The sequence below is a fragment of the Camellia sinensis genome, chromosome 12 (genome assembly GCF_055761805.1).
Source record: "Camellia sinensis isolate YWXY chromosome 12, ASM5576180v1, whole genome shotgun sequence".
NCBI lineage: Eukaryota > Viridiplantae > Streptophyta > Magnoliopsida > Ericales > Theaceae > Camellia > Camellia sinensis.
Window position 1 is genome coordinate 134,662,216 of NC_138972.1, and position 25,304 is coordinate 134,687,519.

Genomic DNA, 25,304 nt, shown 5'->3' on the forward strand with positions numbered 1-25,304 from the left:
AACCAACTCACATAAAGAAAATGAGTTATCTTGCTTGGGGTTCGGTCAAATGTTATGCCAAATTCATTGTGTCAAGAGTTATCTAATATCAATTCATGATGTTTTGATGGATCTTGAAGCGTCCACTACAAGAAAATGCATGTTTGGCGACTAAAATTGGCGACCAAACCAGTTTTAGTCGCCAAAAACACCACATTGTGCGACTAAAACCCTACTTTAGTCGGCATTGATCGAACCTTTTAGCTACTAAATTATTTTAGTAGCCATATACTCTTATTGGCGACCATATTTACCTGTAGTCGCTATTTGTTACCAATTTAGGCTACTAAAATTTGATTTTGTCGCCGTATAATTTCATTTTGCGACTAAACATTTTTGTCGCCAAAAAATGGGCATATTTCTTATTAATTTTTGATGACCAAAGCTGGGTTAGTCGTTGTATATTCAATATTGCTGATGAAATTTTGAATTTAGTAGCAAAAAAACATCTTTAGGCGACCAATTTTTTGTCGCTGTTAAGGTTTTTTGGCAACAAATAGTCGTTTAGTATCTAAAGCTTTAAAAAAAAATTTAGAGGGAAAATAATTAACTTTGGTGCCCAGTATATACATTACATACACACACACTGTTTTGTTCTCTTTTGTCTCACACACCAACATCAACATACAGAGCAGTCCATACCAAACCCGTCGCTCACCACCGGCGATCATCACCATCGCAGGCCACCGGCGCTAGCCACCACGACCACTGCAAATCGGCCCCACCACTGATTACAGGTATGTGTCTGTCGTCTCTCTCCCTCTCTGTCGATCTGGGTCTGTCTGGTTCTATCTGTTTCTCGATGTCTCTCCCATCCCCTTCTCTCACGATGCAAGTAGGGTTTGACATGTTTTTTTCCTTTCATTTTCCATTTATTTCGTAAACAAACTTTTAGGGCTTTTTCGGATTTTGTGAATGAGTGTGGTTCAAATTGCGAATTATGGATTTGGATTCTCGATTTTGGAACATTTCGGATTTGGATTCTCATTTTCCATGTTCTTTAATCGTCATTATCCAGCTTATAATTAATAATCATATGCCTAAATTAGAATTTCTGAAACATCTCGGAAATGTTTGTGGGCATGGGCATGGACATGTACTGGGAATGCAGTTCATTAGTTTATGGGCATCTATGTGCCCACATTCTAGCGTAAATGTACATTTCATATAAGTAGATATGGAAGGATAATGGTTTCAAATGTCTGGTGACTGGTGGAATAATGTGCTTTGTCATCAAGCATACATTGATTGCAGAGTAGTGATTGGTCTTAATCATCTTGGCTTCTTTTCACCAACTAGCACAAGGCCCTGGAATATACAATTTATGTTAGCTTGCTAATTATTGCCACACATTTTTATGTTTCGCTAATCTGGTTGAGGTTCGATCTTTTTCCCTGATCTATTGACTCTTTCTTTACTCAGTGTGCTTGAAATGAACACTTAAATTGCAATTTCATCATTAAACTGTGCGTAAATGTACATTTCATAGGATATGATATGATATTAACTTTCTTCTCAAATTCCAATTTCATCATTAAACTGTGCTTGAAATATGGTGTTATATGTATAAATAAGTTGCCATGATATTATTATGTATTTTTTTTGTGGTTTATTATGTAAATAGTAATTGTCCTCCTCGTGTATGTGTACATGATGTCTGAGGATATGCCGTTTTGTATGTGTACACTGAATAGCATGGAATGCAAAATAAAAGCTTATAATCTTTTCTCTTTGTCTCATTTTCAAATTTGATTGTGGGATTGTTGAGCACTATGCTCTGTATTATTGCTCTCCCACACATTTGTGATGTGTCTTTGAAATTGAATTCTCCTGTCGAACTTGGTGCCTAACTGAATTAAGAGTTCAAGGATAATTACCAGCAAGTCATTGATTGGATTTATTTACTCACAAGTCTTAAGTGATTTTCTTTTTTCCTTTTTTTTATTAATATATTTACATATTTTTCCTTCATTTTGATAATGAGAAAATTTTGAGATTTTCAATGTGTTTTATGTTTTTGGAATGATCAATTGGCATTGGTAGCAATATTGAAAAAAATTATTACAGTGATAAATGGTTAGGATATTTTGATTTTATTTATAAATTTTGATTTATTTTAAATTTGTTTGTGTTAATTTGTATTGAAATATCTACTATTATTATTATTATTATTTTATTATAAAAGTGTGAAGAATTGTCATGTTTTCTATTTTTTATGTATCTTGAAAATATCCTTTCAAAATTATTAAACATTAGTAAAATCATAGACAACTACAGACCTTTTTCAAAATTCAAACATCTTCAAATATCAAACACCTTAAAATAACCAAACACTTTGAAATATCACAATTTACTATTAAACACCTTAAATGTTTTGGACTCATGACTTATATCTAATTATACTATTTATCTTGGATATATATATAGCCCTTATTGCAGACTTCGAACTTAAATTGGTAGCCTCAAGGAATTTACATGATCCTTACCAGCACTAGCTTAAGGAATTGAGCACTATGCTCTGTATTATTGCTCTCCCACAATTTATGTTTGCTTGCTAATTATTGCCACACATTTTTATGTTTCGCTAATCTGGTTGAGGTTTGATCTTTTTCCCTAATCTATTGACTCTTTCTTTACTCAGTGTGTAATGGGCAAATGGTTCTTTTTACAGTCCTTATATTTAGATTGTCTAAAGTTGTGCACTGGAATTCTGCTATTAGTCAATCAGACACACTATGAAAAACTTGAGGTTTACACTGTCGTTGTTTTCTATAGTTGAAAATAATTTCTTTAAAAGTCAGCCTTAGTTGAGAAATCTGTGGCCAACACATAAGAAATTAGGAGTAGAAAGTGTGATTAATCAATAGCCTAAATACTCTCACATCTTTCTACTGCAAACCTTTGGAACTCCATAGAAACAATAGAGGATAATCTGGTCAATATGACGATTAAAGAACATGGTCGTCCTTTCACTCATTTTTTTTTGAAAAAAGACGAAAACTAATCTTTCTGATCTCCTGGGATAGCTGTAGCCTTTCAACCATACCGTTGCTTCTGAAAGCACCTAACTTTACAATGTAAGTTGCACTATGTTAGTGTAGAATGGGGACAATAATAGAATGGCAATGGCCAATGTAAGGTACCAAACCATATTCTAACTACATTTTTTTTTTGTCTAGGCTGTCAATGGGCTTCAGCCATCTTTGCTGTAGACCAAAATGCCCTTACTGGAAGAACATGAAAGCCATCAAAAAGTAGAGAAGTCATAAAGGGGTGCTAATCTATGTAAATATATCACATTCGAACTTTCTAGCCCAAATGTACAATGAAATTAGTAGTAGTTGTTGGGTTTGAATTTTGGATTTTAGTAATTGATTATTAGATTTTGTTGACTTTTTTAACTATTTGCAGTTAGTAGTCTATTTACATGACATTTACATGAGTGGTCTCATTACTTTTGTTTTTTGGTTAATAGTCTATTTGAAGTTAATATTATACACCAATTACTTTATTTTTTTTAAATGTTTCAAAACTTTAAAATTTCATTACTTTTGTTTTACCCATCTGATTTTCATAAAATTTAATTTTCGGAATGTATTTGCTGAGATCTATTCAAGGAAAGTTTATATTGAATATCAAATTTAATTTCTCTTTAAATTTGGTTACAATTATTTGTCTCCCTCTAAGATGACTTCACATGGAAAACTAAGATATCCTTGCCTTTTACCATGGACAACATCAGGTTCTATTTTAGTGTGACCTTCTTAAGGTTTTGTTTCAAAGCAAGATGGAACCCTTTACATACATCATGCCTATAAGCTCTAAGATAGAGAAAAATAAGAGAGAATGAGAAAACACTTGATAATTAGGAAATATTTATACAAATCATTAAGCAACATAATCATTTTTCCTTATGTGACAAGAGATGTGTTTAATTTTTTTGCAACACAGGAAAATGTAGAGATGAGTTTGCTTATGTGACAAGAGATGTGACAAGAGATGAGTTTGCTTGCAAGGTGTCAATCAAATTCTATAGCCTGTTTGCAACACAGGAATAGATAGAAAAATGGTCAGCAAGGATAAGGCAGAAAAATCATAATACTAAATGGCAAAAATGGAATACTAAGATGGTCTCAATAAACAATCAGCCAATTACATTTAACATTGATTAACATTGTTCTTTCCCAAAGTGAACTATAAGCTATAGCTTTAGCACAAAGGGAACAGGTTGTATTCTTTACTTGGTTAAGCCAAATTTAACCAAGGTAGTAGTTCTAACTTTCTCAAATACTTCAACATTCTTAAATAATCAACTTATGAAGTTGACAGTTAGACGTAGATGACTCTATATTGTAATTTAACTTTCATCATCATGTCTCTTCTTTCCAACTGGATTTGTTGAAGATGGCTTCACTAAAGATAATTAAATCTAAATTCTTTAACATACATAAATAAAAAAACACCAAGGAAATTGATCTTAAATCATCCTATGAAGACATGGGTGACGCGACTTGTACTCAGTGGGTTTAGCTAAACCCCCTAAACTTTATTAAACACATGAGATTTTGACAACGCCAAGTCAATGAGGGATCACTGAACCCTCATTTTTTTCTCTTTAACCCTCTGATCTTTTTCCCTTGAACCCTCCTTGAATGCATTACAATTGGTTTTCATTTTAAATAGTTTTGCATAAAATGTAGTGTGAACCTACCCCTCTTTGTTAGTTTAGCATGACGTACTAATGTTGGAAACGTCTCATATGGTTGGGTGTCAGCGAGTTTGAAGTTCCTTTAGTTGTAGTAACATTATGCTTATTATGTTTTTCAACATATTTTGTTTACCATTTGATATGACACACTTACAACCAATAGCACAATTGTAGAAATGCCATAACCATTATGAATGTGACGCATCAAATGTAAACAAAAATATGGTAGTAAATTTGGCTTACAAGTGAAATTCTTACAAATGTCAAATTGTCACATAAGCCTTCTAATAAGTCTTAAGATACCTTAAAACACACCCTGTTGAGGGCGATTGCCAACCATAGTACCTACTTAAAACTTATTAGACTTATTAGATACCTTAAAACACACCCTTTTGTAGTCCATGGTTGATGTTTGTAATTTTGACTACCTTCCCCTTTTGTACCAGGGCAAACGAGGTCAACTCGTGTTCGAGGACCTACATTAGGCAAAGGCGTGTAGAAAAAAATTGCTAGGAAAAAATGGAAGAAATTACACGTCTATGTCAATCGGGTGTTGAACGCAATCACAGGAGGGAATGCCACCCCAGCGACGAATGAGCTGGGCCTTCAAATTAGACGATTGTGCCCTCTTCAAAGCGTGAAGTCATGGAGAAAAATTGATCAAAGTACCAAAGATGCGGTCGTCCAAGCGGTGCTAGTATGAGATTCATCTTTGCATAATGTCTTTATTATGTAATTTGTAATTGGTTAAATTAATTGTTGTACTAATTCTCTTACTATGTTTGTAGCACAAGTTTGTTATCGGCGATGATTTTGATAATGATGAACAAGCTCAACAGATCCTCAATAGGAAGACATATTTGCTATACAAGGATTGGAGGTACAATCTAAAGCAAGAGTTCCTCGAACTTGAGGAAAATGGTGTTGATGACCCCTATAGTCATCCGCCTAGTGGAGTGAGCTTGGAGGACTGGAAACATCTAATTGATGTTGCTTGGAAAGACGAATCTCACTTGGTAACAAATTAATTAGGAACCCCATTATTGAAATGAATTTATGTGTTAATATGTAAAACTTCTTCACTAATATATGTAAAACTTCATCACTAATATATGTAAAAATTCTTCACTAAAACTTATTGATGTTGGGTTATATTTTTTTTTTCTATTATTGTAGAAACACTCTAAGGCTGGTAAAGCAAATAGGGGTATGCTCCCCTATGATCATACAAGTGGATCGCGTTCATTTCCTATAGCAATGTCGCTTATGGTGAGAAGTTAATTTAGTAATGTAATTATTTGGATTGATTCTTCTTGATTTTGAATATTACCATGTACTAATTCGTTAATGGAATTTTTCCAAATGTAACAAGCAAATGAGGATGGAGATATAGATTTTCCCGAATTTTAGAAGAAAGCACACAAGTCCAAGAAGACGGGAGATTGGATTGACCCCAAATGTGGTGAGCTACATGTGAGTATTGAATGTTGAAACCAAGTGTGTTGCATATCAATTAATAAAGTTGTTTTAAATTCCTTCTCCCATCTTGACTTTATTATTTTTTTGTCATGACAGGATGATATGGTGAATCTACAAGTGGTAGCCACCGATGTGGGGTTGCCATTGACCCACGAAGAACTATCAAGGCAAGTGCTCGGGGAAAAAAAAAAATTACTTGCATGGATGTGGGATAGGCCCACAACCCTCTTCCACAGCTTCTAGTGCGGCACGAGCACATGATAAACGTATGGAGTCAATAAGAGCGGAATTGGAGGTTCTTCGTGAGCAGCGTCAAAGTGATCACGAGGAGTTACTGAAGGAGAAAGAGGAGCGCCAAAGAGATCACGAGGAGCTATTGAAGGAGAAAGAGCAGCGCCAAAGAGATCGAGAGGAGCTATTGAAGGAGAAAGAGGAGCGCCAAAGAGATCGGGAGGAAATTATGAGCGAAAGAGAGCATCTGAGCAAACAAGTCGATGAAGAAAAAAAAGCACGGAAGGCACAACAAGTACAACTCAATCATCTGAACGACGTGGTGTCATGGCTCACAACCCTCTTGCAGGGTTCAGATGGTCATCCTACTATTCGGTAAACAGAATTTTCTTGACAAGCTACTGCAACTTCTACAAAAAATATGGATCATAATAACATAGAATTGTTTTCTAAAGTTGGTATGCAAATTTTTTTTTGTAATGTGCTTCGAATAGGTTTTGAGGCATAATGTGAGTAGACATTGCAGTAACCGACCTGGTGTTTTGATACATTAGACAAAGGACCATAATCTAATTTCCATAAGGTAACCACATGATTTCAATGAAATATCTGATTTCCAAAATTGGGTACGATGAGCCTATGAATATGAGGTAAGTTACTATATTAGCAATGATATCCAATTGAATGTCATTTCAGATTTAAGACTAATTGAATAAACCAAGTGAAATTGGAATGAATTTTGATTTAGTACAATATAAGTAGTACAACTGGACTGGTCTAAAGTGCATGCAAGCCATTATTGGTTCATAGTGATGAGTTTGAGAGAGAGAAGAGTTGTGAAGATAGAATGGAAATTGAGAACAATGTAAGGTACAAAAAGGAATTGGTGAAAAGGATGGTAATACGTGAAATAAATTAATGAAAGCCTCATTATGCAATAGGAGTTCTAATTATTTTAATCATGAAATTATTTGGGTTGTAATCAACATAATTCTGGGTCTATTTCCCCGTGTTGACCATATTCAATACGTTTGACAATTATGAGCTTCATTATTGTCATATTGGAACAATTAAATTGGTTCATTTAATATCCTATGTTAGTTGTCGTTTGTGAAAAACGCCATAAACTTAGCCCGAAAAAGGCCTTCGAGGGCCGAAAATTGAAAGCAGCCCCCGAACCACTGCGGGGATGGCACGGGTAGCTTCCTCGTGTCACATAGGACTTGTGGGGACAAACGGGACGTAATTAGCACATGTACGCTGGGAGTTGGCGTGAAAAACGCCAAAAACGTAGCCGAAAAAAGACACAAGACGGCTGAAAATTGAGAGCAGCCCCTGAACCACTGTATTGATGGCACGGGTACCTTCCTCGTATCAAATAGGACCTGTGGGGACAAACGAGACGTAATTAGCAAGTGTATGTTGGGAGTTGGCGTGAAAAAGGCCAAAAACTTAGCCGAAAAAAGGCCTTCGAGGGCCGAAAATTGAGAGCAACCCTCGAACCACTGCGGGGATGGCACGAGTAGCTTCCTTATGTGAAATAGGACCTGTGGGGATAGACGGGACATAATTAGCATGTGTACGTGGGGAGTTGGCGTGAAAAACGCCATGAACTTAGCCGAAAAAAGGCCTTCGAGGGTCGAAAATTGAGAGCAGCCCCCGAACCACTGCGGGGATGGCATGGGTAGCTTCCTCATGTCAAATAGGACCTGTGGGGATAGACGGGACGTAATTAGCACGTGTACGTTGGAAGTTGGCGTGAAAAACGCCATAAACTTAGCCAAAAAAAGGCCTTTGAGGGCTGGAAATTGTAACCAGCCCCCGAACCACTGCAGGGATGGCACGGGTAGCTTTCTAATGTCAAATAGGACCTGCGGGGATAGACGGGACGTAATTAGCACGTGTACGTTGGGAGTTGGCGTGAAAAACGCCATAAACTTAGCCAAAAAAAGGCCTTCGAGGGCCGAAAATTGAAAGCAGCCCCCGAACCACTGCGGGGATGGCATAGGTAGCTTCCTTGTGTGAAATAGGACCTGTGGGGATAGACGGGACATATTTAGCACGTGTACGTTGGGAGTTGGCGTGAAAAAGGCCAAAAACTTAGCCGAAAAAAGGCCTTTGAGGGCCGAAAATTGGGAGCAGCCCCCGAACCACTGTGGGGATGGCACGAGTAGCTTCCTCGTATGAAATAGGACCTATGGGGACAGACGGGACGTAATTAGCACGTGTACGTTGGGAGTTGGCATGAAAAAGGCCAAAAACTTAGCCTAAAAAAGGCCTTCGAGGGCCGAAAATTGAGAGCAGCCCCCGAACCACTGTAGGGATGGCACGGGTAGCTTCCTTGTGTCAAATAGGACCTGTGGAGACAAACAGGACGTAATTAGCACGTGTACGTTGGGAGTTAGCGTGAAAAACGCCATAAATTTAGCCGAAAAAAGACCTTCGAGGGCAGAAAATTGTAAGCAGCCCCCGAACCACTGCGGGGATGGCACGGGTAGCTTCCTCATGTCAAATAGGACCTATAGGGACAGACGAGACGTAATTAGCACGTGGACGTCGGGAGTTGGCGTGAAAAACGCCATGAACTTAGCCAAAAAAAGGCCTTTGAGGGCCGAAAAGTGAAAGCAGCTCTTGAACCACTGTGGGGATGGCACGGGTAGCTTCCTCATATGAAATAGGACCTGTGGGGATAGACGGGACGTAATTAGCACGTGTACGTTGGGAGTTGGCATGAAAAAGGCCAAAAACTTAGCCGAAAAAAGCCTTCGAGGGTCGGAAATTGAGAGCAGCCCCCGAACCACTGCAAGGATGGCACGGGTAGCTTCCTCGTGTCAAACAGGACCTATGGGGATAGACGGGACATAATTAGCACGTGTACGTTGGGAGTTGGCGTGAAAGACGCCATAAACTTAGCTGAAAAAAGGCCTTTGAGGGTCGGAAATTGTAAGCAGCCCCCGAACCACTACGGGGATGGCACGAGTAGCTTCCTCGTGTGAAATAGGATGTGTGGGGACAGACTGGACGTAATTAGCACGTGTACGTTGGGATTTGCCGTGAAAAACACATAAAGCTTATAAAAAAATATTTAAATGGAAAGCTTATTGTCAAATGGTTTAATGTTCTTTGGGTAGTTTACCACCCTACGCTCGTCAAAAAATAGGAGGCCCAAACACCTTTGATATAGCATCAACATGATTCAACACAACTTCAAAAGGGGAGAGAGATATGAGAGTGTGGTTGGTACCTTTACACTACCAAGATTCATGGTCTCATCAGCCCTTCCCTGTACAACAAAATATCCTCCAGTAGTTCTCTTGATGATGTCTCCATGTCTCCTTAGTTGCTGTGAGTAGCAATAAGTTAGAATGAATATTATCAGAGCCACTTCTACACACCAGATCATATAGCATTTGTACTCACCAGATATTCTGATAATTATCCACTACTTATTTACGGACAAGATTTCAAGGTTCAAAGTAATCCTAACAAACAATTACATCTTATAATTTTTATCCCCGGTAGTTTCTTACTGGATTTATGATTTATAAAGAGGTATGGTGAATGAGAAGACAAAAAGATTTATTCAAGTCAACAATTGTTCATGCCAACAGGTTAGGTGACGACATTGGCTTGATTGCTTTAGTTCTAGAAGACTAAATTTCATTCTTAAATTTCATTAATAATGCAAATTTTGAGAACACATGCAATTCCAAATCATTCATGTTTAAACAAATCCTCTAGAATTTTTTAAAAGAATATTAAAGCTTACAAATATATATGTTCTATATGCATCTGTATATATGTACATTTATGAACAAAATATATATATGTTTACACATTAGACTAAACTTGACTTGGGGTGGACTTGGAAATTTATTTGCACTTTAAATATAATTTAAAGTGTAAAGAAACTATTTTGAAATTCCTAAATTCAAACAATATTTTTATACAATGTCAATTACAATTGACATCCTTGCAATTTGTGTTTTGTAGCTGGCTATAACTTTTTGTTTACAATGGAACTAATGGGTGTAATTTTTGTTGTGTAGATGGCTTTTGGCATTGACATGTGGATCTTCTATTTTTTTGCCCGAAGATAATTCAGACTTATGCAAAGTTGGGAAATTTTTTGTCGTCCTATACTCTTTGTGTGGACTATGGATGCATCGAACATATAATTTTTGGCGGGGTACATAGTATTTTGGGAGCTTGTATTAAATGCTCTGGTGGTATAGAATCAATGAACCGTGGAATTTGGATGCATCGTAAATATAATTTCTGGTGGAGTACATAGTATTTTTGGAGCTTGTATTAATGGCCCTAGTATTAATTAATATAGATTACCTTTTGTCGTGGTACATATTACCATAGTAATTTGTACCTTGTCAAATGGTAATTACAATGCATAGTATAGTAAAAATGTTGTGTACAGAGGACATTGTTTTGGTAACGTACTTGAAATGTATGACGTTATTATTTGTAATTGGAATATATATAGTTGGTTCGTACATAAGTCTACATTATTATTTGTAGTTGGAATATATATAGCAGGTGTTGTTATTTGTTTCATGTTTGCAAGTGAAACATGCATTACGGAATAGGTGATAATATATATAGGTTGTATACGTATTACAGGTTGCGGTGGATATATACAGGTTCGGACGAAATTTAGTAAAATTAAACAAACAAAACAATAATATAAAATGACGCTTTTAGTGACAAAACAATTGGTAGCCAAAAAGAAATAAATCTTTTGGCGACTAAATATTTAGTAGCCAAAACAAGTCAAAAATAGTTATGGTGACTAAATGTTTAGTAGCTAAAACTCACAAGACTTTTGGCGACTAAATATTAGTAGCCAAAACAACTCGAAAACAGTTATGGCGACTAAATGTTTAGTAGCTAAAACTCACAAGACTTTTGGCGGCTAGCGTTTTTAGTCGCCAAAACATAATAAAAGAATCATGGCCAACTAAACATGTAGTAGCTGAAGTTGCACTATTGGCGACTAATAATTTCGTCGCCGTAGATATTTTAATTTTTGGCGACAAAAACTTTAGTAGCTAAATATGAGAGTTAAACGAATTAATGTACCGTTTGGGCGACTAATATGTTAGTCGCTAATGTCAGTTATCAGCGGCTAACACTCTTTTCGTCGCTAATACCTATTATTTTTGCCTACTAAAACGTTAGTCGGTATTTTGTACTACTTTTCGCGACTAAATGTTTTTTAGTCGCTAATTCCTTCAACGACTATGTATCCCCGACAAATCCAGCGACCAAATTATTTAGTCGGCAAAGTGTTTCGGCGACTAAAATCAATACTTTTGGCAACTAATTTTTTAGTCGCCAAAAGTGTATTTTCTTGTAGTGGTCTCTACCGCCCTCTTTAAGTTTACTCTATGATAGGAGGGAGAGGTGGTTATAGTTCCTTTCATTTATTGATTTTTTGTCCAAATCGTATCCGAAACCATCAAGCAATCAATTTACTCATTGATGGTTTTAGAAACAATTCTAACCTTCTCTCGAGGCTTTTCCATGATAAAGAAGTGTAGGAGGGACAAACAGAGTCCAGAACACTCTGTCTGCACTGTTTTCACTTCAAAGCACAAAATAGAATTTTACATGAAATTAAGGCACGGACAGCCTTCTTTAGGCCTGGCCGGGCTTCATTAAAGGCCGGCCGGTCATCAATGTTTGGTCAGTAGTGTATTTTTGTATAAAACAAAGGGCTGTGACTGAAGGTGAAACAGAATGGTCTGGGCAGACAGAGCAGTTTCTGGACGCTACGCATGCGAACATTGTGCATCCTTGTTTGATGATTAATTATTAATTACTATTGTTGTAATTAATTATTGATTGTCGTAATTAATATTGTCGTAGCAATGTTTCATTAGATGGTTAGTTTATTTTGATGTAATAAATTAGCTAGTTAGTTAATTATAGCTTAGTAGTTGGTTACTTATTCATTCATTCGATTTTGTAATAATTAGTTTAATTCGGACTTTCGGACACTTAGTCGGACCCTCTTGCACGAGGGCCAATATGTAATAACGTGTATGTTTTCCAACACCACGTCTTTCTCCCCTTTACTTATTTGCTTACGATGGTTAGTTTAGATTATCATGTTTTTCTTAGCATTTTTCATGTTTACATACACTTGTCTTGCATGCATTGAGGCTCTGTTTATCATCCTAACAAACATTGTCGTTTATTACTTCCTTGAATACGTGCGTTACTGCTTGCTATAAAATTGATTCACATGCCATGTTAATAACCGAGCCTATTTAAAATGGCATATTGCATGTGTTGCATTAGTCATTTTGTATCTGTAGGATCATGCATTTTTCTAACTCTTTCACTTTTTTTGGCTTGAAGTACTAGGTAAGCATTTACTTGCTTTAACACATTGCATTGAATGTTAGTGCTGCCATGTCTAGCATGTCCACCATGAGGCCAAGTGCTTAAGTGATATAACTGTTTGAATGCCTGTGGATGAAGGCTAGTTGCTTGAACTGGGATGGTTTGATCAAATGTCCATTTTAAGCCCATTTTTTCAAGTGGCAAATTCACAAAAGAATTTCTAAACAAAACATGAGATCAAGTGTTCCAATTCTTGCAAATTAGTCTATACCTTATGTGTGCATCACATAGTAATGTTAGCTAATAATCGGAACAAGAACATATAATGTAAATAAAAATCATATCATGATTAGTAGAAGCTGATTTTTTATCAAACGAGCGGAGTACTCAATTCATGACCTTCCCCTCTCGTACATAAGTTCTCGAGCCGAGACACTTTGGTGATGATGGACTAATGGCCTTTAACATGAGTCTTGGGTTTCCTAAATTTCCCAAAAATATTTAGGTGGTGACTTTGAAATCTGGCAAAGCAGTCCATTTTTGGTATTTGATTTAAACATTGATTTTTCAAAAGAATTGCCGAATTTGGACTCTTTTTGTGTTTTCATTATTTCACATTGCACTTGTGAAATCAAATTCAGAACCACAAGAGTCCGAACTATATGGCTGATCGTATTCGAAAGGAGCACGAAAAGCAAGCTACAGACAAGACTAAGGGAATATTAGAATAAATTTTGTACTAATTGGAATATAAGTAATTAAAGTAGGATTTATGAAAAAAGTTCCCTTTAATAAAAGATGCATAAATTAATCAATGAATATTAATATTATTCTAGTAACATAATTTAAGGAATAATCTAAATTAAAATTTTTATTTTAAGAGTATAAAATTAATTTATAGGCCAATCATATTGTGACACATATTAACAAAAATTGAACAAAATCAAAAATAAAATAAGAAAAAAAATTGCAACTTTCAGCTTTAATAAAATGACAACGTTTTACAATTATAATAGTATATAGATTTTGTATGAGATTTTGAAACTCTCATAATATCTATTCTTAAAAGCATTTTTTTGTAAATTATATATATATAAATAAATAATCTCAACGTAAAGCAAAAATTATGAGTTAATTATGATAATTTGAAATTTGTATTTAAAACTTATAAATCATGAGATCATTATAATTTTAAATTTAAATTAATAGATTACTTTTCATATTTTGACTTGTTTGGCAATATCACTTTTTTAGTCTAAAACTCAAAAAGTCACTAAAAAAATTAAAAAACCAACAACTTATACCAAAAAGTCAAAGATTCTATTTTCTCTATACTTTTTGCACATCTTTTCGTAAAAAACAAAAAAGTCATCCCAAACATATTAGTTTTTTTACATCATATTTTAGCCAAAAAGTTACTAAAAGAGTGTCTTAGTGACTCTCAAATTTAAATTTTGAAATGAATTAGTATACTTGATATTTTTTTAGATTTGCATATACTTTCCATTTGAAAGTCATAAATTAATGAATATTAGCTTTTATTTTATTTTTGCTTGAATAATAGTTAACCAATAGAAATTTTTTCTAATTTTTAAAAACCAATAAATTATGAAATTTAGATGGAGACCTTAAGCCTGCGTTTGGTTGTGTTTTGTAAATGTGATTTGAGAGTATGAGTTGTATTTTGAGTTTGTGTGTTGTAGAATTATGATTTGAGTGTAGAAAATTTGTTTGCTAAAGTGTTTTGAAAATAGTTTTGGAAAAGAGGTTTGATTTGAGTGGTGAATTGTTGATGTGATATTTGATATGTGATACAAAAATTTACAACTCATAACTAAACATACAACTCAAAATTATTTTAAAGCACATTAAAAATTAAAAAAAAATTCAGAAAATATTTTTCCTAATAATATTAATCAATTGCAAAAAAAAAAAAAAAAATCTGTACAGCGGAGGACATCCGGGTGGATGTCCCCAAGGACGTTTGGGCGGATGACCCGGCGGACATCCGGGCGGTTTTCCCCTGGGCAAAATTTTCACAAAAGCAGCGGCTGATGCACAGAGCTCTCTGCAGAGCCCGTGAAAATTGATTCCAAAACAACAACCAAACATCATACTCAAACGCACGTGTAGAAACACGTTTACAAATCACAACCAAGCAAAACTTTTAGAGGCATTATGAATAAAAAAAATTCCCATTTTATACCTAGATTGATTTTGCAAAACACACTTTCAAAACAGACAAACGTGACCAAGAAGCTTAAACCGATCTCCAAATCTAGAATAGCTCATCTATATTACCATTTTTTTATGTTCTTTCTTTTTCTTTTTTCTTTTTTCTTTTTTTTTTTATGTGTAGGCCTCCACTCTAGATTTTCAATAATGATCCGAATTATTTATCTTGTAAATATTATAACAAAATTTATTTATACAAAAAAATAATTTATTTTTTATTTTATAAAATAGACTGTTTATTAATTATGGTACATTTTAAAAAATAAAGATAATTTATTCATATGTCAAGTGATATTAAACAAATTTACTTTTTTTTCTATACAATTTATCTTTATTATAAACAATTTAAATAATCATTATAAACTCATAATGAAATTGATAAAATAAAATATAAAAAAATACTAAGGATAATGATGGTCCCAACACCAAATGTCAAACTACTTAGTTCAAAAAAAGAAAAATATGACACTTTTACTTGTCTCTTTTAACAGGGCATCAAGTAATTATGCTCTTTATCAATTATAATTTATCATTTTTTTGATATTTTTAATTATTTAATATAAATTTATAAATTATATTTTTTCACCGATCACAATATTATTGAGGCACCGTGCGTGACTATGCAGCCTGAACAACCAATAACTTCTCCTCCTTTGGGTGTCGTGGCTCTGTCTGTTTTTCATTCAAAATGCTCATATCCAATCTACGTCTTCTTCTTTAACCCTTTCCTTCTCTTTCATCAAAATGTCTGTCTTTTTCACCCACTAAAAAGATTAGAATAAATTACGATTACACTTTCTAAAAATTTATTAAAAATATAAAATTTTCTTTATATTCACAAAATTATTTTTTATTTTAAAATTTTTAATCACATAATAAATTATTCACTTTATTAATCAATCGTGAAGTTTAAACTAGTATATGATATAAGCAATAACTTATTTGAAATACATATATTAATTTTTATGAAATTAAACACTTTATTTTCTTTCTGTTGGAAACAATCTTCTGTGTAAATAAAATAAACTGAAATTAAATCAAACAAAATAAAATAAATCTTACAGAATTTATTTCGTTGAACCGAATAAATAATTCAAGACCAAGTCGAGTGTGTGACACTCTGTCCTTAAGACAGATTCGCCCCGCTACGGTACTTACGGTTGAGTGGCGTCTATCTCCCAGGATACAATGATCTTCACAAATTGTAGTAGTACTCCAAACAATTTGTTCGGCGAACAAAACCTGTATTCTAACTCTCTAAATTTTATTCTAAAACTAAAATGAAGAGTAATGCATACAAATGAAATCTGGGCAGCAAGGAAATAGATTTCAGACTGTTTTTCCCCGGGGCAAAACTGTTGGACAGTGCTAGATTTAAATAGGGCCGAACAGGTGTAGAAGTTTGAACCAACAGATGCAAAACTGTTCCGAACAGATACAACTTCAATTCAAATAGATCTGGACAGATTTGAATTCTGTAAACTGCAGCAGTTAAACCCGAAACTGCTGGGCAGTTTCTGGAAGTTTAATAACTGAAAAACAGTGAGGAATTTCGGACTGGAAAGGAATCAAATGGACAGAAAAATTAATTCAATTTTGTTGGCACAAAATTTGAATTTAATTTTATTTAAAATTCAAATAAATTTTGTCCAAAAAATTAATATTAGAAGCGACCCGACCCACACCCGTGCACGGCACGGCTCGGTCGGCCGAACGAACGGCGGCGGCGACGGCGCGCGTGTGGTGGTTTGGGCTAAGGTTCACTTCGTCCATAACTTCTCCCTTCTACAAACTTGGGGTGCCCTTTGGGGCCCAACCCAAGTGTTGTAGGCTAGAGCTTATAAACACAAATAAACTCTCATAAAGTTTCAATGTGGGACAACCCATTAAAAGGAAACCCACATGTAAACCTTTAAATGTCCATTCCTCGAACTCGAAAACGACGTCAACTTCCCATTCACTCATAAATTGTTTTGACGAGCCGTCTTCACCGTGTGACTTGCCACGCGACAAGGAACACTTCACCTCTTCGGACCCGCCCCAAAAGACGTTCGGGACCCACTCAATTTTGGGCTCAAAGTCGGCCCAAAATAAGCCTAATAAACCAATTTTTCCAACAATCCCCCACATGAATGGAATTTGACGGAGAGAAAATGCAACAACATGATCTAAATACAGAGAGTACAGAAATTGGAAATATTCTGCAAAGGATAGGTAGCTTTTGGCTTTGAACCTTCCCTTGTGAGACACTATCGGATTTACTAGCTAACCAGTGAACATGATGTCTTGAACTGTTCAGCCGTTTGTGTAAATCAAGACAATAAAACTCACACAGTATATCCCCAGACACAGTTTAGTTCTCACTATTGTGTTCATTTTGGCCCTGAACAACCTGGTCTTTCATGAGTGCTCTAAAGACTTGTAACCCTTCACAAATCTTATAGAACCGGCCCAGTTCACACTCACATAGGTGATTCTTATGAAGAGTATCCTGCTATACTCCACTAGGTTAACCTAGATATAAGAATCATTAAAAGTTTTACTTAACCTAAAACGCTGCAGACATCACTATTTCAGCATAGAAATGGGTAGGAGTTAGACTCCCCAGTGATCCTTCTGAGTCATTCACAACTCGGTTGTCCCTTTGAACTTAGATCTTGGGATCTCCAGTCAACTAGGTTGGGTTTCCGTTGTGATAACTCTTATTTAATAGGCTTAAGTCCCATTCCCCTCAATGAATTCTCAACTAACTCTCTTGCTAACCCTTTAGTTAGTGGATCCGCTATGTTGTCTTTAGACTTAACATATTCTATGGAAATAATTCCATTAGAGAGTAGCTGTCTTACGGTGTTATGTTGACGACGAATGTGTCGTGACTTACCATTATACATATGACTCTGTGCTCTACCTATAGCTGATTGACTATCACAATGTATGCATATAGCAGGCACCGGTTTTGGCCATATTGGAATATCTTCAAGGAAGTGGCGAAGCCATTCTGCCTCTTCCCCTTGCTTTGTCTAAAGCTATGAATTTTGATTCCATAGTAGACCTAGCAATGCAAGTCTGTTTGGAAAATTTCCAAGATACAGCCGCCCCATCAAGAGTAAAAACATACCCACTGGTGGATTTTGAGTCTCTAGTATCCAATATTCAATTTGCATCACAGTATCCTTCAAGTACTGCTGGATATCTAGTATAATTAAGCCCAATGTTACGAGTAAATCAAAGATATCTTAGAACCCTTATAATTGCTTTCCAGTGTTCTACTCTCGGATTACTTGTATATCTACTTAATTTACTTACTGCATAAGCTATATCTGGGCGACTGCAGTTCATCAAGTACATTAAGCTTTCAATAATTTGGGCATACTCTAATTGAAAAATACTTTCCTGTACATTCTTAGAAAGATACAAATTAATATCTACAGGTGTTCTAACAAGATGATCATCATCTTTGCTGAATTTGTCAAGTATTTTCTTAATGTAATGAGATTGTGACAAAGCATAACCTTCTGATGTTTTGGTAATTTTCATACCAAGAATTACATCAGCAATGCCCATGTCCTTCATGTCAAAATGTTTATTCAACATTTTCTTGGTAGTTTTAATCATGTCATTATTACTACCAATGATGAGCATATCATCTACATAAAGACATACAATGACATAACCTTTATCTGTGTTTTTAATATAAACACATTTGTCACACTCATTAATTTTAAATTCATTTGACATCATTGCCTTGTCAAATTTCTCATGCCATTGATTTGGCGCTTGTTTTAAACCATATAATGATTTAACCAATTTACACACTTTCTTTTCTTTTCCTAGAACAGAAAACCCTTCTGGTTGTTCCATGTAAATTTCTTCATTTAACTCACCATTTAAGAAAGCGGTTTTAACATCCATTTGATGAATTTCTAGATTGTATAGAGATGCAATGACAATTAGCATTCTAATGGATGTTATTCTAGTGACCGGTGAGTATGTGTCAAAGTAATCTAGACCTTCTTTTTGTCTAAAACCTTTGACTACAAGTCTTGCCTTGTATTTGTCTAATGATCCATCCACTTTCAATTTTCTTTTGAAAATCCACTTGTACCCAAGAGGTTTACAACCTAGTGGCAAGTCCACTAATTCCCAAGTATGATTTTGCAAGATGGATTCAACTTCACTGTTGACAGCTTCTTTCCATAAAGGAGCTTCAGGACTGGACATAGCCTCTTTAAAAGTTAAAGACTCATTTTCTAATAAAAATGTTAGAAAATCTGGACCAAAAGATTTTGAGGTTCTAGCACGTTTACTATGCCTAGATTCTTCTTCCTCATTTTGGCCTAACTCTTGTTCTTGATCATGTTCTTGATCCTGACTAGTAATGACATTATGAGATCTTTTATTGTTACTAGTCTCTTGTCCAGTCTTCTTTGGAAATACATGTTCAAAAATGATGCATTCCGAGACTCAATAATAGTATTTACATGCATTTCGGTATGTTCTGATTTATGAATCAAAAATCGATATGCACTATTATTCTTAGCATAACCAATGAAAATGCAATCAATGGTCTTAGGACCTATCTTAGTCTTTTTAGGACTAGGAATAGCCACTTTAGCCAAACACCCCCACACTTTTAAGTATTTGTAGGATGGTACTCTTCCATGCCACAATTCATAAGGTGTTTGATTTACTTTCTTTCGGGGTACTTTATTAAGTATATAATTAGTAGAAAGTATTGCTTCCCCCCACAAGTTCTGAGGTAATCCAGAACTGATTAACATGGCATTCATCATTTCTTTTAAAGTCCTATTTTTCCTTTTAGCAATTCCATTTTGCTGAGGTGAGTAAGGAGCGGTGGTTTGATGAATTTTTCCATGTTCTTTACAAAATTCACCAAAAGGTGATTCATATTCACCACCTCTATCACTTCTAAGTTTCTTGATTTTCTTACCAAGTTGATTTTCAACTCCATTCTTATATTGAATGAAAGTTTCCAAAGCTTCATCCTTGGTTCGAATTAAATAAACATAACTATATCTAGTATAGTCATTTATAAAAGTGATAAAATACTTTTTCCCACCTCTAGTTTGAATTGATTTAAAATCATAAATGTCACTATGAATTAATTCAAGTGGTTCCGTATTTCTTTCAATTGAATGAAAAGGAGTTTTAGATAATTTTGCCTCAACGCAAATTTCACATTTATGATTTGAATCAATGTTAAATTTAGATAAACATTCCATATTAATTAATCTACGCAAAGATCCATAATTAACATGTCCTAGTCTACCATGCCATAAATTTGAAGACTCAAGCAAATAAGAAGAAGATGTATTTTTATTAATACCAGAGGGTACAACAGTCATTACATTTAACTTGAAAAGACCATCAGACATGTAACATTTTCTTACATACATCCCGTTTTTGGTACGTACAAACCTGTCACTTTCAAAAACTAGCCTAAACCCATTCTTACTCAACAAAGATCCGAAAACTAAATTCTTGCGAATGTCCAGTACATGCAGCACATTGTTGAGAGTGAGTTCCTTTCCAGATGTCATCTTAAGTACAATCTTTCCTTGTCCTTCAACTTTGGAAGTTGAGGAGTTGCCCATAAAAAGTTGTTCACTATTGTCCACTGTAGAATAAAATGTGAATATTTTTTTGTCGGCACAAATGTGGCGAGTAGCACCAGTGTCCACCCACCATTCTTTAGGATTTCCGACAAGATTTGCCTGGGAAACAACTGCAGAAAGATTTATGACATCTTCACCATTGGAAATTTTATCCATTTCGGTCATTTTGGCTTTAGTAATCTTCTTACTTGATCTTTCTTTGCCTTTACGTTTGTAACGACAATCTTTGGCTTGATGTCCCTCTTTGTTACAAATGTAACACATGCCATTAAACTTGTATTTCTTAGTTTTCCCTTCTTTAGATAGCATTCTCTTCTGCCATCTTTTAAAAACAGTTCCTAAGAACTTCTCTGGTTTTTCACCATGATTCACTGACACAGTCCCAACATAAGGAGAGGTTGGCGTAATGCCAATCACCATACCAGTACTGGTTTGAACATAAGTTTGACCAGTTTTAGTAGCCATAAATTCTAAATTATAAAATAAAATTATAATTAGAATTTTATACTACACAGAAAATTAAAACAACAAACCACAGAATTTCAAATTCTGTAAAAATAAAATAAACAAGAATTGTAATTTTCATTTCCAATTAATTTGAAAAAAAAAATTATTTAAACAAATTAAACCAAAACTACAGAAATAAATTCTGTGAAAATAAAAGAAACAAAACAAAATGTAACTTTTATTTTCAATTAATTTGGAAATAAAATAAAATAAAATTTTATTTAACCAAATTAATTCTACATAGAAAACGAATCCAAATACACAGAATTAAATTCTGTAAAATAAAAGAAATAAGAATGTAACTTTTATTTTCCAATTAATTTAGAAATAAAATAAAATTTTATTTAACCAAATTAATTCCACACAGAAAATTAAATTTCTGTAACACTTCAATAATTAAAATACTGAAACAGAATTTTAATTAATGAAAACTCAGAAAATAATTTCTAAAAACCCAAAATTAATTTCTAAAAAAATTCTACAAAAATATATTCTGAATTGTTAATGACACCAACATCGTACTACTAGTAGTCAAAGAAAATAGACAGTATATTATTACTATCTGTCAAATAGCATATAATTACTATTTGTTTTTCCAACCAGAATATTATTTTGTAAATCCACAGAAAATAATTTTCTTCTGAAATTATTTACGAAGAATGAAAAAGGGAAACAAACGAAAAATTCTATAAACAGAATAATTCAGATCTGTCTTAAGATTGTTGGAAACAATCTTCTGTGTAAATAAAATAAATTGAAATTAAATCAAACAAAATAAAATAAATCTTAGAGAATTTATTTTATTGAACCGAATTAATAATTCAAGACCAAGTCGAGTGTGTAACACTCTGTTCTTAAGACAGATTCGCCCCGCTACAGTACTTACGGTTGAGTGGCGTCTATCTCCCAGGATACAATGATCTTCACAAATTGTAGTAGTACTCTAAACAATTTGTTCGGCGAACAAAACCTGTGTTCTAACTCTCTGAATTTTATTCTAAAACTAAAATGAAGAGTAATGCATACAAATGAAATCTGGGCAGCAAAGAAATAGATTTCAGACTGCTTTTCCAGGGGACAAAACTGTTGGATAGTGCTGGATTTAAATAGGGCCGAATAGGTGTAGAAGTTTGAACCAACAGATGCAAAATTGTTCCGAACAGATACAACTTCAATTCAAACAGATCTGGACAGATTTGAATTCTGTAAACTGCAGTAGTTAAACCCGAAACTGCTGGGCAGTTTCTGGAAGTTTAGGGTGTGTTTGGTAACATTTACGTTTTCAGTTTATATTTACAAAAATTTTATAAACTGGTTTTTGTTTATTTTTAGAAAAACATAAACTACAAACGCGTTTGGTAATTGACAAAATGTTTTAAAAAATTTAAAAATATATAAAAGAGTAAGAAATGGCAAGTGGTGGCAAGTGGCGGCGGAAGACGGTGGTGGAAAGTGATGACGGTGGGTGGTGGGTGGGTGGGTGGGTGATGGTGGCGGGTGGTGGATAGTAGTGAGTGGCGGGTGGTGGTGGCAGGTGGGTGGCGGATGGCGGGTGGTGGTGGCGGGTGGTAGTGATGGGTGGATAGATGACGATGGCGGGTGGTAGCGAGTGGGTGGTGGTGGCAGGTGGGTGGCGAATGGCGGATGCCGGGTGGTGGCAGGTGGATGGTCGGTGGTGGGTGGTGATGATGGTTGGGTGGGTGGGTGGGTGACGGTGGCGGGTGGTGGATGGTAGCGAGTGGGTGGTGGTGGCAGGTGGGTGGCGGGTGGTGGTGGTGGTGGGGGTGGTGGTGGTGGGTGGGTGGGTGACGGTGGCGGGTGGTCGGTGGTAGCTAGTGGGTGGTAGTGGTGGTGGTGGGTGGTGGTGGCAGGTGGGTGGCGGGTGGGTGGCAGGTGGCTAGTGATGGTGGGTGGCAGGTGGTGGATGGTGGTGACAGGTGGGTGGTGAGTGGTGGTGGCAAGTAGGTGGCGGGTGGTGGTAGCAGGCGGTGGATGGTAGTGGCGGGTGGTGGGTGGTGGCGGGTGGATGGCAAGTGGGTGGTGCGTGGTGGTGGTGATGGTGGCGAGGGGTGAGTGGTGGTGGCGAGTGGGTGAGTGGTGGTGGCGAGTGGGTGACAGGTGGGTGGTAGTGGGTGGTGGCTGGTGGGTGGTGGTGGCGGGTGGTGGCAGGTGGGTGGTGAGTAGTGGTGGCAGGTGGTGGGTGGGGGTGGTGGTGGGGGAAGACGGTGGTAGAAAATGGTGGCGGGTGGTGGCTAGTGTTCGGTGGTAAAAAAAAAAAAACTGAAAACTCAAAAAGAAAACACATTTTTTGTTTTTTCATTTTTTGGCTAAATTTATAAACTGAGATCACTGATTTATAAATTAAAAATTTTACCAAACAAGTTTTTATTTGAGTTTTTAAAATTTTTGTAAATATAAACAGAAAACTGAAAACGTAAGTGTTACCAAACGGCACCTTAATAACTAAAAAACAGTGAGGAATTTCGGACTGGAAAGGAATCAAATGACAGAAAAATTAATTCAATTTTGTTGGCACAAAATTTGAATTTAATTTTATTTAAAATTCAAATAAATTTTGTCCAAAAAATTAATATTAGAATCGACCCGACCCACACCCGCGCATGGCCCGGACGGACAACGGCGGCGGCGCGCGCGCGTGTGGTGGTTTGGGCTAAGGTTCACTTCGTCCATAACTCCTCCATTCTCCAAACTTGGGGTGCCCCTTGGGGTCCAACCCAAGTGTTGTAGGCTAGAGCTTATAAATACAAATAAACTCTGTTAAAGTTTCAATGTGGGACAACCCATTAAAAGGAAACCCACATGTAAACCTTTAAATGTCCATTCCTCGAATCCGAAAATGACGTCAACTTCCCATTCACTCATAAATGGTTTTAACGAATCGTCTTCATCGTGTGACTTGCCACGCGGCAAGGAACACTTCACTTCTTCGGACCCGCCCAAAAAGACGTTCGGGACCCACTTAATTTTGGGCTCAAAGTCGGCCCAAAATAAGCCTAATAAACCAATTTTTCCAACACTTTCTTCCTTTTATTTTTATTGTTTTATCTCACCGTCTGTATTTTTTATTTTCACCTCAACTAATAACAACACATTACCCAACCACCGCACCACCCTCTCCCATTCTCAACCAAGACTACAATCATTTTCGTCTATAACATTTGTGTATGGGTGATTTTCTGACCACACTGCCAAACAGGTACCCGCTGGAGAGCACCGGTAGAATAGATTAAGCCCGAACGACCTGCAACAAAAAGAAGAGTTTCCGGCGGTGGCTCGTCCACCCGGGGGCACTCCGGCGATCAAGTCAGTACTCAATATCTCTCAAAGATAACCAATAGTGCTTAACTCACTAGACAGAATATCAAAGGCATACCATAGACCCATGGGGGTGCCTCCTTTTTATAGCCAACATAATCCTAGTCCCAATAGAAACCTAGTTCTAATGGACTTTGGATTACTGCTAATCTTGGACTCCTAGTTGAATTAGGATAAACTCTCTAAGAGTCTTATCTTAATCCAAATTGAAGTCTTCTCTCATTCTAGGACTTTTATCTCTTATCTGCTTATCTCGGATTCCGGTATTCTCGCAAATAACCTCGGCCTTGCTGAAATTACCTCGGCGTCATGACCAGAACACATGGCACCTCGGCTGGCACTTCGGTGACACCTCGGCCACGTGTTGTCATTCAAAAATTATGTCCCTACAATTGCCCCTTAGGTTTTATTACCTCGGCACCCTGAGGTGATGGAACCTATATCATTCCTTCCTTTAATCATGACCCCGGTTTAACTTCAACTTGTAAACTTTTCTCAAGTTTCAACAAGTGTTAAACATAATCTCGGTTTAACTTCAACTTGTAAACTTTTCTCAAGTTTCAACAAGTGTTAAACATCATCTCAGTTTAACTTCAACTTGTAAACTTTTTTCAAGTTTCAACAAGTGTTAAACATCATCTCGGTAAACTCTTCTCTTCTCGGACTTAATCATCTTAGGCCGAGATCTTGTCTTTTGGGATCTGGGATCCGAGATCTGGAATCCGGGATCAGCTTACTTGGGCTGAGCTCTTGTCTTCTCATATCCAGTG

At 35.9% G+C, this 25,304-nt stretch overlaps 1 protein-coding gene across 2 annotated transcripts; it reads left to right on the top strand.

Annotated features, from left to right (window-relative positions):
• Window positions 1-621: 621 nt before the first annotated feature.
• On the top strand, window positions 622-10,950 carry LOC145804278 (uncharacterized). 2 transcript variants are annotated; one of them, XM_082897978.1, is made up of 7 exons: window positions 626-776; window positions 5,194-5,444; window positions 5,536-5,763; window positions 5,924-6,016; window positions 6,120-6,220; window positions 6,323-6,832; window positions 10,507-10,950. In XM_082897978.1, the coding sequence occupies exons 6-7, from the start codon at window positions 6,495-6,497 to the stop codon at window positions 10,652-10,654; spliced, it is 486 nt and encodes a 161-aa protein (XP_082754104.1). In that variant the 5' UTR covers window positions 626-776; window positions 5,194-5,444; window positions 5,536-5,763; window positions 5,924-6,016; window positions 6,120-6,220; window positions 6,323-6,494; the 3' UTR covers window positions 10,655-10,950. The 2 variants fall into 2 exon arrangements, with proteins under 2 accessions (XP_082754105.1, XP_082754104.1); XM_082897979.1 differs by lacking the exon at window positions 10,507-10,950 and adding an exon at window positions 6,952-9,033 and having other exon boundaries at window positions 622-776; window positions 5,924-6,220.
• The last annotated feature ends 14,354 nt before the right edge of the window (window positions 10,951-25,304 follow it).